Source organism: Populus euphratica, unplaced genomic scaffold, assembly GCF_000495115.2.
Source record: "Populus euphratica unplaced genomic scaffold, PopEup_1.0 scaffold78.1, whole genome shotgun sequence".
Lineage (NCBI taxonomy): Eukaryota > Viridiplantae > Streptophyta > Magnoliopsida > Malpighiales > Salicaceae > Populus > Populus euphratica.
This window is the reverse complement of record NW_011499867.1, coordinates 1,638,968-1,657,677: the sequence shown is the minus strand read 5'-3', so window position 1 is coordinate 1,657,677 and position 18,710 is coordinate 1,638,968. Positions and strand designations below refer to the sequence as shown.

The 18,710-nt window shown below is 31.3% G+C and overlaps 1 protein-coding gene across 2 annotated transcripts; it reads right to left on the bottom strand.

Annotated features, from left to right (window-relative positions):
- Positions 1 to 10,675: 10,675 nt before the first annotated feature.
- Positions 10,676 to 18,710, bottom strand: LOC105126444 (somatic embryogenesis receptor kinase 2-like). 2 transcript variants are annotated; one of them, XM_011027318.1, is made up of 12 exons: positions 18,201 to 18,710; positions 17,121 to 17,253; positions 16,954 to 17,025; positions 15,774 to 15,917; positions 14,752 to 14,823; positions 14,586 to 14,657; positions 14,383 to 14,495; positions 13,869 to 14,000; positions 13,449 to 13,790; positions 13,083 to 13,186; positions 12,432 to 12,722; positions 10,676 to 11,303 (listed from the first exon to the last, which is right to left on the bottom strand). In XM_011027318.1, exons 1-12 carry the CDS (start codon positions 18,292 to 18,294, stop codon positions 10,989 to 10,991), a joined length of 1,884 nt encoding a protein of 627 aa, XP_011025620.1. In that variant the 5' UTR covers positions 18,295 to 18,710; the 3' UTR covers positions 10,676 to 10,988. The 2 variants fall into 2 exon arrangements, with proteins under 2 accessions (XP_011025620.1, XP_011025619.1); XM_011027317.1 differs by lacking the exon at positions 13,083 to 13,186 and having other exon boundaries at positions 12,432 to 12,826; positions 18,201 to 18,705.

Below are 18,710 nucleotides of genomic sequence, written 5' to 3'. Positions count from 1 at the left end.
ACTTTTAGGGTTGAATTTATTTTTTTCTCAATCCGAATTAGTATATCTCTGGGAAAAAATTAGATCATACATGGAAGTACTTTCAAAGGAAGATCTAATGTTTGGATTTAGATGAACTTTAATTTACTTCAAAGAATCAAGCAATGTGTTTATGTTGCGGTCAAAGTTAACTATATATTCTATTAGGTTTTGTATGTTGCTAACTTTGATATTCATAATTAAAAATTATTATATCGTGATTATACTAAAGTATGCATATGATCTTATATTTTCATGTTTAAAATAATGGATTTGAAAACATTATTTTTATTTTCATCATTTTAAAATATTTTAATTAAAAATTACAACATAATTAGAAAAACATTAGCTTACATGACAGTTTTACACTATAAATCAAATAAAAAAATAAATATGATAAAAAGTTAATGTCATAGAGTATTATTTTATGTTTTTTTTATTAAACTAGATATAATATATAATTTTTAAAATTTCATGATCTAATTTTTTATTTAACTCAATTTTAAAATTAAACCATATAGATATTGATCCAATATAATTCAATCGATGACTTGGCCAATAAAAAATAATATTAATAACTAATAAAAATAAGTATATGGATAAAAACTTTTAAAAAATGAAATTAACAAGAAAAAAACTCTGACTTAATTTCTTATTTAATTTGAATTTAAAATAAAATCAAATGGGAGTTGAATCTAGAATTAATAAATAAAGAAGGAGTTTTACTGTAAGCTCAATTAAGTTTCCAAGTATCTTAGACAGTAGGGTAACAAGAATTATAAAATAAATATAAATTTATTGTTGCCACTTGCAATCGGAGGGAAACCAATCAACTAAGGTAGTGCTTGAATAGAAACTTTTAATACCTAAATGTAAGTATCAACAGAGTTAGATGACTGTTTTGTAGTTTTCCATGAAACTAGGAAATCATGTCAAGACGACGAAAAGAGAGGGAAGGAGAGAGGGAAAGGGGTGGAGGAAGGGAGAACACGTGGCAAGTGGGAAGATGAGAGCAGGGAGATTGCGCGGTTCTCCCTGGGTGAGGTAGTTCGGTTCTAAGCCACACAAGGATAGTTTTGGCTTTTGTTGGGTTTTTTTATGACGCTTTTTGGCCTACGTGGCTTTTGTTTAGGATTTATTTTAAATGACAAGAATTATTATAGGGAGTAGAGAGGCTCTCTCAAAGGACATCTGGTTGTTTCGCAAATACCAAAGAGAATACCGGTCTCCACCGTCATATTATATTATAATTTTTCTCATATTTTATTATCATTAAGGCGTGCAAGAATTTAATTTGTTCTATCAAGTTTTTTAATTTTTTAATTTAATATTATAGTTTAAAATATTTATACTTTAATTTTAAACTTTATTTTTATTATTTTTCAATCTTTAAATGTTAAAAAAAAGTTATTAAAAAAAAAAGAAAAATTTTCGAATAATCATATTACAACGATAAAAAAAAAAAACTAATGTTAATGTTGATCGGCTTATCTTCAAGAGAGGTATTCAATGAAGTTGGTTTGAATCTATAATCATGCAAAAAAATAGATAGAAAATCTAAAAGATTTTTTTATTCAATTTATTTTTATTTTTAAAACTAATTAAGGGTATTTTGGAGTTGTAAATATTGTTATTTAGATTTGAAGTGTTTGCATTTCCAAGTTCTTATCATGATTGAATCTTGTACATATCAATGAAAGAAGGACCATATAATAATAAAGAAGCGTTCGTATATATTTGATAGTTCAAATTGAAAAAAAAAATCTACATCATTAATCATAAAAGACATTGTCTCTATTGGTTATATTTATAATAAAAACAGTAGTTACATCCAAGTGCTCTCGGTATTTCACCATATCATGTCTAACCTAAGTGGTCTGTTGTTCAATCTATCTTATCATTAATATTATCTTGTCATGTAATAATAAAGTATCAGTGATCATGACACCATTCTTAGAAGCTAAGGACTTGTTACTTCTCTTAAGCATTTGTACTTCCTTTTTTAACTTATTTACTTTAGCCATTATCATTCGCAACTCTTCCCTTTTAATGCCAAGCTCGACTATTTTTAGAGTTAATTTGAACCTTAAAACTATTAATATAGTCTTGACACCCTTAACACTCATGCTTGCTCTCCTTTTATCTTGAAGTACTAGCCCTTTAATTGCTTAAGCTCTTCCTCTTGAATTTCTAGTTCAAATTGCACCACCACAAACTACTCCCTTGAAGATTCAGTCTTTTTCTTATAGCTTTTAATATCATATTTGGTAGCTTTTCTAGCATTATTCTCTTCCTCAACCCCTACATATTGTGATCAAACTCTTTTTTTTTTCCTTTTTTTTAATCCAATCCAATCAATTTTTCTCATTTTCAGCGTTTAACTTCTTCTTTATGTTGTCTCTTTTCTTTTTTAAAGAGGATATCATTTTCTCGTTAGTATTTATGTTGTCCTTAATTGACTTTTTGATATTTGCCCACTCCTTTTTCTATTAACACATATTTGTTAACCAATTCATCGTGCTTGGCTATTCAAGTTCCAAATTCAACTTGGATACCTTTAGCTATTTATTTAGCTATTTCATCCTTTTTTTTTCATTTATCTACTATTTCAAGAACTTTCCTCGGAATTGTTAATTGTTTATCCTTTCATTTTAACTGCATGTTCAAGCAGCTTCTTATTTTATCTTTCTCTTCCAGCTGTTTTTCTAAAAATTGTTGTTGCAAAGATCAATTCTAAATTTCTCCAACTGTTCTCTCAGCTCGTCTTCATTATTGACCATTTTTCTCTTTATCCTTTTCTTAATTATCTGAGAAAGCCCCACTTCATATTAAAAGGTTTTGGGATTCATGGATTCAACAATCATAGAAAGTCTTTCATTCCTCCAAATAACATAATTTTGGCTAAATATAAATTCAATCATATTCTTTTCTCTTTTTTTTTTTTACCATAAGAAACCTTTTCTAATCTTGTCTAATAAAGCCCAATTCTTCAAGAGACAATTGATTTCTAAATAAACCAGTAAAATCAGTTAACTCTAGAGTTTTAGAAGCATATTATATTCTCCTAAGTTGTCTGGTCACTAATGCAGGTGCATAATAAATATAACAAGTTACCCAGATCAAGGAGACCTATATTTTGCTACCACAACTTATTATTCATGTTATGTTATTCATTCATGGTATTTTTCATTTGAAGTTATTTTGTGGCAATGTAACATATTTCTCTACTTGTGTTTTCTCATCCAAGTCCTTTCAAGATTCATCTATAATAATTTTCAACGATTTTAGATCGAACCATAAACAAATATTGAAAATATCTTTTGGGGTCTTAATATGGCTAACAATTCATAGTATAACATTGGAACACAACATCTTATGACTTCTTTTCTGCACATCCCATAATCATTAAATGATATCGTGGTTTTTTTTCAAAATTATAGCAGAAAGGTTGATTTTAGTATATTTATATTCTACTAAAGGATTTGCAGCTCCTAAACTAGTGACTTTAATGTTGGATTAGAACAAAATTAACTTAAATATGGCAAATGCTACTATCTTGTACCTCTTATTTCCTAGTTTTCCTTCCTTTTTGTTTTTCTTCATTTTGACTTTAATATTTTTCATCTAAACCCTCCATTAGCTATTCTACATTAGCTAACCTCCTAAAAACAATAATCGGGTTAGTTTAGAAGCAATATTATTAAATCTTTATCTGGAATAAACTTTACAACTATCTTTTGAAAAATTTAGAATCCTACTATAATCTTCATAGATAGGTGTTATATCAATGTTTTCAAAGGTAAAACACTATAATTAGGATCCCAAAAATAAAATAGTGCTTTTATGGTTAGGTTTGCTTTTAATGCAATATACATATTTAGTATCATTTACCTATAGGTATATTCTAGTCATTAAATGAAATATGAGTAAGTTTTCTAGCTTGTCTAAGAGTCTTAGATCTACCTAATAATAGTTTCTATAAGAATAGTATAGAGGCTTTGCAAGAAATAGTTAAGGCACGCATGCAAACCATTACTAAGCAAACATTTATATATGAGTTAGGAATTTCATGAGCCTGAACCTTGACCGATGGTCATTAAACAAACCTTTAATCCCCCATCTAACTTGGAAACTTGTGTATACTATAACAAATTAAAGCATGTTATCATAAAAGTATTAATCTATATCCAATATATAATGCATAAGAAATATATGTAAAATACATATTGAAAATAAATACACTGACCAATCAAATTAATATACAACAAATAGACAAATAGAAAAGCTTAGTTCATCAAAAACTTGTCAATGGAGTTGTCCTTCTGTTGTACATGTATAACATCATGACGATCATCCTTCTAGATTAGATTTTGTGGTTTGGAAGAATAATAAATTCTTGTCTTTTTTATGATTTAAAAGATTTGGAATCACCAACTAATATTTTGATTATTAGAAACTTTAACTGGTCTTTAGAGTCTAGATAAGAGAACTAGTGGTGTATAGAAAAACAATATCACCTCTAATACACTCTACTTATGGTAAGTTACATTGTTCGTTTGTCTGTTTATTTCTAAGGCATCATTATGTTGTTATAGCATTGGTTTGTTAATCAATCAAAGTAAATCCATCTCAATAAGAAAAACCATGATTTTCTGGATCAAACTTAACCATTCTAAAACCAAAACATAGTTTTGTATTTATTTTTTAAAAAATATCATGAATACATTTTACATATAAATTTATAATATTTTATATCAAAAATAAACAAGTTGATTTTTTTATATTTTTAAAAAATTAAGCCAAATCACCATGGACTTAATAAACTTATTACTAAGTCTAGATGCATGCAAAATATTAAATATTTTTGGTATTTTTTAATAAAAAATATCATACAATGCATTTTGTTTTTTGTTTTTTGTTTTTTGTTTTTTCTTGTATTTATTTTAGATAAAAATGCAACACATGATTATTATTTTTTTAGTAACTTGATCATATGCAATTTTAAAACATAAATGTATATATTAATTTTTTAAAAAAATATATTTTTTATATAAAAAATTAGTTTATTTAATATTGAAAAAGTGTGTTACATATGACTCACAATAAAAAAATATTAAATACAAGGGAGGTAAAATGGTATAAATACCTAAAATTAATTACAAAATGGCTCCTAAAAAAATATGAAGATTAATTAAAATTAAATGGAAGGTGCTTTTGGAAAAAAAAAATTAAAAAATAAAAATACAAGACTAGAAAAAAATGGTAGGGCTTGTTTGGCAAACACACCTTAATGATCCAAAAATATGTTTTTCATGTGATAAATTTTTGCATTGCCAAACATAGTTTTATGTCTTAAAAGGTTCAGCCCAGTCATGTGGATTAGGCTTCCTAGTCTGGCCCACAAATCAAAGACCCAACTCAATCACATGGACTAGGCTTTTCAATCTAGCCCAAGCTCATAAACATAACTCATAACCAAAACAAAAATAAAAATGATCAAATAAGAAGTTTAGGTTGAATATCTCTATGAACACAAAACACACAACATGAACCTAGAAATTCAATCGAAGCTAAAGACCAGATTGTATCAAATCATAAGTGAGCATAAAGAGATAGAATATAGATAAGTGAATCAAAAAGACTTGTTCAAATGGAAATATATGTCATAAATTTCAAGAGTTGAATCTCAATAACCTTAAACATAACTTAGATATTCAAAGTTATTAAGGATCAGTTAATCCAAACCAAATCTCAAATGGACAAAATATGAGTAGAGAACAACCATGTATAGGTTTAGGCTTCAATAGAAACATATAAGACAAGCCAAAACTTTATATTACAAGAAAATCAAATTGACAACCAATAAACACCAACCTAGAAACTTAGAAAAACCCAGAACATGCTCTAAATCCATAAACTGACTAAAATCTCAAAATAACCTAAACACAACAACTTAGTTCAAACATACTCTTAGTGACTTGTTTAAACCATAAAAAAACTCAAGAAAACAAACAAAAAAAACAATGCAATAGTTAAATCAAACAAACCTTAGATCATCAAAAAATTATTTCTAAACACTATTACTATATTTTGACACTTGTTTTCGGCTAGTATTATTACGAAGATATCTTATTTAAACCTCAGGTCTTATAAAAAATAACCAATGATCATAGTTTTGGTAAATCACTTACTAACAAATAAAATCAAAACAAATCTAGTGATTAACATAAACATCAAAGCATACTTAGTCATCATTTAAATCATTTTTATATTAACAATCCTAAAATATCAAACTATGCTTTGAATACCATCTTGAACATATATTTTAAAACAATGCATATTACTTCAAAACATGATTTGATACATCAAAATACTTACATTGTCCTTAAACTAATAATTAACCACAATAGATAAATAATAAACATTCTAGGAAGAATTTAAAAGAAGTTGATAAGGGGTGTGCTCATTGAACCATACCCTAAGTAATATACTTGAGTCATAATGTTGCTTTCTTTTCTATATATTTTTTCTTCTTCTTCTTGTTTCCAACTTCTTTTCAACTTTTTATTCTTTTGCTCATTTTCCTTCTTTTTTTTCTCTTATTTTCTCACTTTTGCTAACTATTTTTTCTGGAATTTCTATCTTGATCTCCTCTAGAATCTCTTTCTCCATCTCTTTTTCTTCTTTGAAAAGACACTCATTTTATAGGTTGAAACAAAATCAGGAAGTTACAAAACCATTCACCATTTTTATGGTGTTTTTTCCAAAGGTAGGTTGTTATGAAATATTTTTCCCCTCTCTTCCCCTAAAAGTTCGGTGTCTAGTTTCCCTTTATTCTCTATGAAATGAACCCCATCAAGAGAAACCAATGTCAAAGTTGGTTGTTTCATGGGTGACTTTATTTTTCAGTCAAGGCTACCTCGGTAGGATACTTTGACAAAATAATCTTGGACATTGGGAAATAAAAGTTTCATTAACATACCTAAAATATATAGATGAGATGCTTATCTATGACTGGAAATAAACCATGATTGCTTTAGAGTTCTTGAACTTTGCATCCATTGATTGGAATATTGTCCCTCGATCAATTTGAATCTGTTAAAGCAGAGGAAACTGATCGGGGACGAGATGTTATCAAGTTCATCAAGATATATAGGATATAAACGCTTGATGAAGATGACTAATCCTTGTAGAGAAAGTGTTTATCATATATTTGATGCTAATTAGTGCTCTTGATATGGTCAGAGACGCCAAATTTATTCTTTTGAATATGGCTCATCGATCAACCTTCTCGGCAGAAAAAGAAGAAGAAAACGAGCAATGTTTGAATGAAGCATCACTCGTTCTCTTTAGTAAAACCCAAATATTATGTCACCTAGCCTAAACCCTAAAAATTAGAGTTTTAAGAATTTTCATTCTAGTCCATGTACTTTGATTTTTTGCACATGAATCATCTATTAACCTGAAAACTTTTCAATTCATACAATCGCATCCCCAAAAATATTGATTAGAATCATTTAAGTCGCGTGCCTTTTATAAATGGGTCTTTGGTCTTCAGATTGTGTAACTTGACCCTCATTTATCTATTAAACTTTTAGTTTATCTTAATTTGACCTTTGATTCCATCAATTCTAGCTCCTAAATGTAACCGTTTTTTACACCTTGATCTTTGGTTTTGAATTCTTTTAATTGAATTTCTAATTAGTCTTTAAACTTTTTTTATTTATAATTAAGCCCCTAAATTGACTGATTAACTTATTAAAATTCAAAATTGGTCCCCAAAACTTCCAACTTAACTAAAATTAGGCCTTCAAACTTAGTTTTTTCTCAATTATGTCAATTAAACCCATTAAAAGTTTAATTAAGTTTTAGGTTACATTACATTTTTTATTTTAATTTAAATTAATACCCTCTCTTTATAATTTTTTTAAAAATTGTATTGTTCTCTTCTTCTTTTTTTAAATAATATTTATTTTAAAATTTATTTTTTATTTTTATAATATTTCAAAGAGATTATTGTAATTTATATATTTTTATTTGATATGAACAAAAACTAAAAAAAACTAGAAGGCTGCCACCATTAATATGAACAATGAACCCCTTGCCTAGTTTCTTTTTTAATTTTCAAACTTTATTTTTTTTAATTTCATCTATTTATAGTCTAATTAACCAAGAGACAACTATTGTATGGATGAATAGTGAACCTTTTGTCTAGTGTTGTTTTTCTAATTTTCAAACCTTGGTATTTCCTACTACCCAATTGTTTTTCTTTAATTTTCAAACTTAATGTTTTTATTTTTTTGAATTTCATCCTTTTATATTCTAATTATAGGAAATTAAGTTCCAAATTTTAATAGAAATATAAAATTAAATGATAAAGAATTGAAATGTAAAACACAAAGAAAATACATGGCTCACCTCAAATTCATGACAATTTTTATTTTGGTCCAAAATTTTATTTGTTTATTTTTCAGTTATTGAGTTAGAAAGAAAAGAGAGAAATTTACTGGAAAAATGTGAAATAAAGAGATAAGAATTGGTTATTGCGATTCCAGTCCATTTGATAAGGGAAGTTCGATGATAGTAGGTTTTTCTTATAAACATAAATGAAAAAGAAGATTGATTTTCATTTTGGTTTTCTGGGTTCAACTAATTTAGCTTAGTAGGTGATTTATATAGGCTTTTATAGTATTTAATATTTTTTTGTGAAAATATATTGAAAAATGAATTTTTAACCTTAAAAACCCTACCTTGTGATTTTTCAACCACTATGGTGGTGGTTGAATTTTGAGCTGGGTAGTAATTGGCAACACGTTGTCTATTTATTTATTTTCAAAAAATTTAAGGTGAACAACATGTTGCGTGCCTCTTAAAAATAAAAAAATAAATAAATATGGCCTAGGAACACGGGCCTGACATAAGCCCAAACACCTCGAATTTTCTTAAGGCCCTAACATGTTTACTCACTTTGCCTGACATGTTTGTTTTGAAAAAAAAAACTTCAGCATTAGGTTTTTGATGAGTTTTTTTTAATTTTTTTTTAATATTGAGTTGATTTTGAATTACTCTTTATTTTTATCATATAATTAAAATATAAAAAAAATTATTGAATCTATTGGAATTCAAAACCCAACTCACGAGTTTAATAGGTTAATCGGAATCAATTTAATGTGTCATCATCTCTACGTAGAAAAAAAATACCAGCTTCAATTTTTTAAAAGTTAAACCTCTTTTTACAAGTTATTCAAGTTGCTTTTAAACCCATATATATTTTCTTTTTTTTCTCATTTGATTTTTTTTTTGTTTTCGAACACGCCAAGTTGACTATGTCACATCAAGACCACTCTCACATGATTTAATTTGAAACCTGAACTTTGAAAAGAATTGAGTTGAAAGTTTTCAAGTTTAATTCGTTGAATCAGGTTTAACGACAATGTCAAAAAATTCTTCACAGCTTGGATATTCTTTTTTTTTTATATTCAAGAAATCTTAGTCCAACCCGCAGCTTAGTGAGAGAAGTAATCAGATTTGTATAATTTATTTTTTTTTAGAAAAATGTTTCTTCTTGATGAAAAGAAAAGGGTGTTAAATAATTGCATACTCATATGTTTTGCTTTTAAAAGAAATATTGCTTAACAATTTAGTATTTAATTAATATTAACAACTCTTTCATAATTGATCACAAATCATCAATTCATTTATTTTTAAAATTTATTTTATTGAAATTAAATAGCATCTTTATATTTTCTAATTTAAAAAAAAAAGTTGATATAATAAAACACATCCATAAGATTGATATATTCTTTTACTATGTTAAAAATAATCTAAAATTATATCCAGGATGCAGGATTTAAATCCAGTGTGTTAGAAATTTAAAAATAAATTGTTTTATGTCTTAACTTTATTGGTAATCAATAAATAAAAATAAGCACTCAATCGCTAGATATACCACTCACTAACTACAATTGGTTATTTTTTTCAAAGCACTTTAATGTACATTTTTTTAATTATTTTATGCCAATACCTACCATGTTGCAGCCGGAATGGTTAGAACATCTGAAGAGATGTTATTTTAAATAGCTAAATTAATAAAATAATATTTTAAATAATATAAATATAACTTTTTTTATTATGTATATTCCAACAGGAAAAAATCATTTGAAAAGTAGGGAGAAATAAATGCTTTATTTTTTTTCTTAATAAGTTTGTTCCTTTTTTTTCACATGAATGTATTTAATTAGTTTTTTTTTTTTGTTGGTTTTGATTTTTTTTAAAAGATATGTAAAAACAGTATTTAAAATATATAAAAAAAACATTTTAACATTTTAATTAACACTTAATATTATTTTTGACTTTTCATTTAACACACCCTTGGAGTTGCCCTTAGCGCAGGCGAGACAAGACTGAGGTCGAGCATACTTTACTGCATGGTGACAGACAATATCACAATTTTATTTTCAAGAAAATAAAGGGTCGGACGCAGGCAGCATGTCGTTTGGCCCCTTAATAATAATAACAGAAAACCCTTAATAATTAATAAAAAGAAGAAGAAGAAGAAGAAGAAGAATAGAGCCAGGTGCTAAACTTCAAAGATTGAAAACACTAGGAAACTTTACACTATGGAAAATTTCCCCGGATAGAAGAAGAAAGGAGAATGTGCGGACAAAAGAAAGCATTGCTTTCCGATCGGTCATCATACGAGCTTTTGTTATCGAATAACTACATTAATGTTACAAGAATAAAAGAGCACAAAGCATTCGGTACATTCATACTTTCTGCCCTGCAGTTTGCCTTGTAAGATCCATAAACGTACCCCAGAAAGATTCATATGCACAGATTTTTAATATATATTCCTAAGGCGACAACATTGGGTTAACTTGAAGATTAGAGACAAGAATGCAAAAGGGGGCATAGCAAAAACAAAAAATAAAAGTAAATCATGGATTTTCTTATCTATCGAAAAGGTATGATCATCTCGGACCAGACAATTCTACAGCATGAAGGTTGTCAGTGGAGTCTAGGAGCCATTCAGAGTTTCCAGATGGGGCCAAATCAATATCCTGGTGGACAACCTCTACCTTCTGCCATTCCTCCCATCTCTCTGCCAATCCATCACCTTCAAGCATCCTCACCACCTCTGACATCTTAGGCCGCTCCATAGGGGAGCTTTGGGTGCAAAGCAATGCTACTTGTATTAGTTGTTCCACCTCTGAATCGACATAATTGTTCTGCAGGTCTGGATCAACCAGCATTTCCAACTTCTTCTCTTTTAGAAGTGCTTTAACCTGCAAAACTTGCAGAAGTTTTTATCAGTGAACAAGCATTCGAGGAATAGATAAGTCCAGGAGAAAGCATGAGAATTATCAAAGAGGTGTACCAATAATCCAGCAACAAGCAGGAAGTTTGCATCTGTAAAAAGATATGCACTCACACATGCTGTGACTCAGCAGCCAAAGTAATCATTAAAGGCATGAATTTTTCACCAATTTATACGAGTAATGAAACTCAAGCAATTTATAATCAAGATGAGCTATAGTCAAAAGCCCATTTGGATGTCATATGAGAATTAAGTTCACACTGTTCTCTTGAACAAATCCCTTGGTGACAGGTATGGGTGAGTCAGTTCAAGAGCGCCCACCATCAATGGAGAGGAAATAAGAGAAAATGCAGAAATGAGAGGCATTCTAGGATGACAGTTTCCAAAATTAATCGCAAATCACCATATGAATGATGATGACAGCACCAACTACCCTTGAATCAGCTATCTAAGGTAATAAGTTTATGTCCTAGATGCTATTTAAAGACTAATTCCATGAGAAAACCAAATAAATTTTCCATAGTAGAGTTCAGGCAGAATTATAAGGCTTCTCCTATATCATATGGTGAAATATTAGGTTTCTCTTAAGGCAAGATAGTGTGTTCAGGCGGAATGCCCAGTCTACACATGACATGGAGAAGAGTCTCCAAACTTTCCCTCAAGCCTTACAGGAATTTGAATGATCAAAGCACCCTAAGAAAAAAAAGAAAAAAAAGAAATTAAGCTAAGAGATAACAGGTGGTAAGAAACCAAATCCTGTTTCTTATCAACTCAATAAATTTCAGAACACTAAAATTTTTTGGGATATAATCACCAGAGTAACTAGGACACAATGAATACATTTGAGTTGCAAAACTGGGCATGGTTTTATGAAAAAGGAGAAGGGAATAAGCAGAGACAGCACAGCAGTGTGAAACAATGATCCAACTGACCAAAGCCATGAGCATTATTTAATGCATCCGTGCACAACACAAGATTAACATTGTTGAACCAAGATTATAACATCATTAATCACTACAAAATAAACTCCTGCAGTTTGAACACATGTACAAGAAGCATCTGATAAATAACAAGCATGAAGGCATGAGTTCATTACCCAATCGAGTAGCATAACATCATCATCATTGGCAAGCCTTGCAAGATCAAATGCCCGCTGTCCAGTGATAAGCTCTAAGAGCATGATTCCATAGCCAAAAACATCAGTCTTCTCGGATGACTTTCCAGTGGAAAGATATTCAGGGGCTATATGCCCAATTGTTCCACGTACAGCAGTTGTGACATGGGTATCTTTGTAGTCCATAAGTTTAGCCAACCCAAAGTCACCAACAACTGCCTCAAACTCCTCATCCAATAATATATTTGCAGCTTTCACATCACGATGAATGATCTTTGGGTCACAGTGATCATGCAAATAAGAAAGACCCCTTGCAGACCCCAATGCAATTCTCTTCCTACTCGACCAATCAAGAGGAGCTTCTGATGTTGGACGTTCTACAAGAATACATAAAAAAGGATCATGAGTACCAATTTCACATAGTAAAGGTGTTTTAAGTACAAATCCCCATTGATATAAATGAATTAGAGTGGTGATGGAGATATGACCACAGCAGAAACTGGAATGAGCATTTAAGCTTAGCTTTAGTGTAAAAATCACATAAACGAGTAAACCAAAGCCGCTGGATGAGGTCTATAGCATAATGATAGCAGAGATAACCTAAAAGAATGAGAAACAACCAACAAGTAGTACCTTTGGGTCACAGTGATCATGCAAATAAGAAAGACCCCTTGCAGACCCCAATGCAATTCTCTTCCTAGTTGCCCAATCAAGAGGGGCTTCTGATGGGGGGCGTTCTACAAGAATACATAAAAAAGGATCATGAGTACCAATTACACACATAAAAGGTGTTCAAGTTAAAATTCCTATTTGATATAAATGAATTGAGGTGATGGGGGCATGAAAGCAGCAGAAACTAGAATGAGCATTAAAGCTTAACTCCAGTATAAAATCCACAGATGAAACTAAACCAAAGTGGTTGGATGAGGTTTGTAGCATAAGGGTAGCAGACATGACCTCCATGACCTAAAAGCACGAGAAAGGACCAACAAGTAGTACCCCTTAGACAGGATGCAACACTTCCATTAGCCATGTATGGATAAACAAGCAGCCGTTCCGTTGGTGTCATGCAAAACCCACGCAACCGCAGGAGATTCCGATGCACAGCCATGCTGATCATTTCTACCTCTGTTTGGAACTGCAATTCCCCTCCAGGTGTCCGCTCCTCTTTCAGTCTTTTTACTGCCACCAATGTGCCATCAGCCAGGCGTCCCTTGTACACCTTACCAAATCCACCTCGGCCAAGAATGTTCTTGTTGCTAAAACTATCTGTTGCAACCAGTAGTTCTCGCAAAGAAAACCTTTTGAGCTGTCCCAAGTGGACTTCTGGATCTTCTTCAGCTGGAGAAAGAACAGAGTTAGAAGAACATCTCAGATCCAAACATTAAAACTAGTCTATTTTGAAGGTGAGACACAAACCAGGTACATCAAAGAAAAGCTCTGGTGGTCTCCTTCGCCTCCAATACGCAAACCAAATAGCTGGCGCTGCAAAAAGTAAAGCAGCACCAGCAGCCACTCCTCCAGCAATTGCTCCAGTGGGGTTGCCTTCTCCTGAAATTATAATGTAGTTCAGTCTCCTAGAGCAAATTTGTCACAACAGAACACACTTCAACACATTGATTTCAACATAACCGCCACTACAACAATAATTTCCACTTCCCAATAACAGGAATAGACTTAAAAGAAACACTTATTTTTTAGAATTGGTAATTAGAACAAGGCTATTAGTGCAACAAGTGGCAGCTGCAACATAAAATAAAGCAAAGATCTTGAAATGCATGAGCAGTTACAGAAATGATTGTAGTGGATTAAAAGTAAATCAACCACCAACTATTCCCATGATAAGACACAATACGAAGATGATCAAGCTGAAAATAAGAAAAATATGATAATATGGTATAATTGTATATTCACTGAGAGTGAAAGTGATTACCAGGATAAGAATCAGTTGAAGGTGGAACAAAAGGAGGTGGTGGGGCGAATGGTGGAGATCCAGGGCAAGGCTTCCCCGTAACTGGGCCACATAGGTCCAAGTTATTTGCAAAGCTGTTTGAGGCAATTACTAATTAGCTAATGGTTCAATATTAAACATCCAGAATTCCAGATATAGGACATTTCAATTATAATCTAGAAAACCTGATGGGAGTAAACAATGAAAATGAGCCATTATCTGGTACAGGTCCTGAGAGACGATTATTTGACAAGTCCCTGCAACCAAATTTGCAAAATGTTGGTATCACATCATTATGACCAACACAGTACTGATGGCTGAAAAAGAAGTGAGTTCAAGACGGGTGCTTACAAGACTTGAAGGGCAGTGATATTTATCAAGGACAAGGGTATTGAACCTGACAAGCTATTGTTGTTGAGTCGGCTATCCTTACAGAGACGTGCAAAACAAAAATGTTAAGTTTCATGTCCACCACTTTAGTATATATTCATTATTAAAATCCTGCTGGAACCAGCACATGTGCAAACACACACAACAGAAGTTAGAATTTAATAAAATTAGGAATGAAAGTGGAATGGCTCAGCCCTGAAGTTCTGCTATACTCATGCAGAAAAGAGAAACATGAAATCACCTGAAGGCAATTTAAAAATTACACCAATCACGATGGAGTCCTTTGTTGATTACTCGTATGCTAACTTGCAGCAAATGACACACACCAAGTTCCCTAGTTAAAAATTAATAAATGGACTATTTCACTGCTTTCCTTAAACATAATAAACCTTCAAGTTAACTTTCATAATTAGACGTGAGAGTATTCCAATATCAAGGACGGTTCACTTCAATCTGCAGAACAGTCTCACATGCATGGAAACATGATACTTCTTGAGTTTACACTGTCACTTGTCCATTTTTACTATTGGCAAGCACAATCAAACAGATGAAAAAAAAAGGAAAAATAAAGAAGAAATAATTGAAGTTCCTGTGTACTATTGCAAATGTGTAATACAATACATGGCATCCTAATTATGATGCTTGATATTCATAAACAAGATTAATCTGTCCTAACCAATCCTTTCTAATAAACAACCAAACAATATATATAAAAAAAAAACTAGTAATGAATTCCTGTGTGTTAAGAAATAATGGCCACCTCCTTTCACTATTGCTCATGGATGGAATACTTCATCATAACATAATTATGATGCTAGACATTTGTCAACAGATTAAGCTTAGTGGCTCAAAAAATGAAAAAAGCTTTTTACTAAGCACTCTTTTCCAACAAACAAAATATATGAAGTTCTAAAAAGTTGCAATGAATTCAGTAGAGAGATAGTTAAATAAGACAAGGCAAGGCCAAGGATGCTGATTCATACAGGAAGCGTAGTTTCATCAGTTTGCCCAATGTGTTTGGAATAGGACCACTGAAACTGTTCAGGTATAGATCCAAGCTAACCAAGTTTGTCAGATTCCCAAGATCACTAGGAATTGGTCCACTTATGTTGTTACCATAGAGTTCCCTGTCATAAAAAAACAGATCACAAATCAATAAAACTTAATAGAAAACATATGATGTTAAAGCAATACAAACTAATAAGATGGTTCAAGAAAAGAATATCATTCAGCACATATTTGACACACACACTCTCTCTCTCTCTCTTATAGATAGGATATTATAATAATTATGCTAAGTTCCTTCATTAAACCAGATAATCCAAAAAGAAGTCAAGATTCTCAAGAATCCTATGTGGTTTGTATTTTGCTACGAGTAAAAAGAATGTACTTCATACTCATCAAAACACACCCTATGTTTGAACTTATATCTTCTTCAATGTTGTTATTAATAATGATCATTCAAAATTTGCCATAATTCAAAATTTTAAATCTAATTGTTGTACATAGTGATGACCTCCAAATTTATGCAAAATACAGAATAGAACATTAAATACATGGAGATAATCATGCTCTAGGTGGACTAGCTAATTCCTTAAATTCAAAGGATCCATTTCTCCTCTAAAATCAAAGCAACCTTAATTAACAACTCACTCAATAGTTAATTCAATTAGATTAAACAGGTATGCTATTTGATAACTCAGTACCATGTTAAAACAATTAGCTAAAATAACTTTCTAAAAAAAAAGGTATTTGCAAGTACAATATAAAAACCCCCAACTCAACAACTTTATATCAGAAAGATTAACTATGTTTCCTAAGACTTCATTTTCTCTATCTACCCATGTCCATTCCCCCCTCCCCTTCCCTCCCCTCCCATCCCCACTTTTAGAACAGGTACAAAAGTAGCCATTGATACTACGGCAACTGGCATATTAACAGGCATCACAATTATGTATATCTACAGATAACAGTATTCACCTAGAAGAATCCATTTCAAGAAAGAAGGATGCTTAGAGAGGTAGCAAACATTGAACATAAAAATTGTCAATCAAAATAATGTAATTCAGAGTTAACAGAAGCATAGAGAGAAGAAGCAGTTAACCACAAAAAATAGACACAGCATTAAAATGCAGATAATAAACACTCTTACGGATGACTTACAGGTACTGTAAATTCTTCAGCTGGCCAACCTGCGGGACCAATTGACCAGATAATGCAGCATTTCCAAGGTCACTGTGGGAGACAAGAAATGACACTTTTAGCATATAGAAGATCATAAAACAAGCAGAGTCTCTTTTAACAAAGTGATTCATTAAACAAGGTTTTACACTCTAATAACACTATTGTCATTGTTGCATGTAACATGAAACCATGTACAGGGGTTAACTAGGGTAGGATCCCAGCTCTGCAGGACATTGTTAGGATCTTGTAGATTTATCCGTAGATTATGCAATGCATCACCTGCGTACAGAGGCAAACAATTTTAATCACAAAATTGTGAGATGAAGGTCAACCAAAGGAAGAAAAGCAACAATGAGATAAAGCACACTTCTAGAGCTTTGAGGCACAGTTACTCAACTTCACATCAGCACTAGATTTCACCATCTTTGATATCCTCTAACAAGAATTAAATTACCCATTACACCTGACTATGTTCTACCTAATTTGGGAAGATGTACTCTTTCAACCATCTAAAGCCATGAGAAGAGGATCACTTTCACAGAAACAAATTACAAGTCAATTTCTTCTGTTGCCCAATCTAGATACCTCAATTATATCTCCGTATGCTACCAGCCCATCTCCGACTGCATTAAAACTCCTCTTTCTTATCTAACTCAAAGCAAAAGAAGCTAGAATAGCACTTTGAAGCAAACAAAAATTGAACCGAAGCAACAACTAACTGAAATTTTGGAATATTCAGCCCATTCAAAGAAAATGAGTTACCAAATCCTTCACTGTAAAGCTTCTCATGTAAGAACTTAACCAAGAGGGGAGGGGGGGGGGGGGGATGAATTTTTTAATGACGGTAATTACAGAGTCCATTTGATCTGATATGAAAATGACATCTTAACTTAATAAAACACACCATAACAAGTCCTAAAATCCAAACTTGTTACACATCCTGTCATAATCCAATAAAAAAAGTTTCTTAATCGCACATCCTGTCACTGAAACACCGTGAAAATAACTCACAACTAGTCCAATCAATCTCCATAAACACAATAACAAAGCATTAATTACGCATTCACTTTTCAAAATAATTCTATATAGCCAGCAGTCAACAACCTAGCAACATAAAAAAGCAAACAACCAAACTCAATAATTCCACATATTTCCTAGGGCCACAACAATTAAATTTCAAAACAAGAGAAACCACAATTAATATGAAAAAATAAACATGTAAGAACCTTCCATATTGGCAGAGATCCTTGAAAGAGGAAGTACGAATAGCACCAGGATCATCCACAGGGTAACCACGGAAACCCCAGTTTCTCTCTCCATTAAACTTGACAAAATGAACACTGACACAAACCCACATCACCAAAAAACCCAAATCTTAGTACCTCATTTTAAAAACACAAAAAGAAGTCAAATCTCACACTCATAATCCTCCACTCCCCACCCGAAAAAACCATTATTAACGAAGACTAATAAAAGGGTAGTTTACAAAAGCAAGTATAGTAGTCTTGATGTAAAAAAGGAGGTTTAGATTAAGCAGAGAGGATTTTTTTGTTAATGAGATGAAAGAAGATTCTTGAAAATCTTCTTTTTAAATAAATGCTTCAACTTTAATGCACTTTTTGGCCAAAAAATAAACACGGAATTGGATTAGTGTATCTTTTTGTTGTTGTTAAGCTTTTTATGCCTATGGAGAGAGAGGGGGGGGAGAGAAGGTGGCGTGCAGTGGTGCAGTGCCA

What these genes read in the sequence shown, in the direction of transcription:
- LOC105126444 (XM_011027318.1), bottom strand. Translation starts at nt 18,294, where the DNA reads ATGGAGAGAGAAACTGGGGTTTCCGTGGTTACCCTGTGGATGATCCTG. An exon ending in ATGATCACTGTGACCCAAAG is followed by an intron (nt 12,723 to 13,082) that starts GTACTACTTGTT and finishes TGTGACCCAAAG; the next exon opens with ATCATTCATCGTGATGTGAA. An exon ending in ATGTTATGCTACTCGATTGG is followed by an intron (nt 11,304 to 12,431) that starts GTAATGAACTCA and finishes CAAGTTTTGCAG; the next exon opens with GTTAAAGCACTTCTAAAAGA.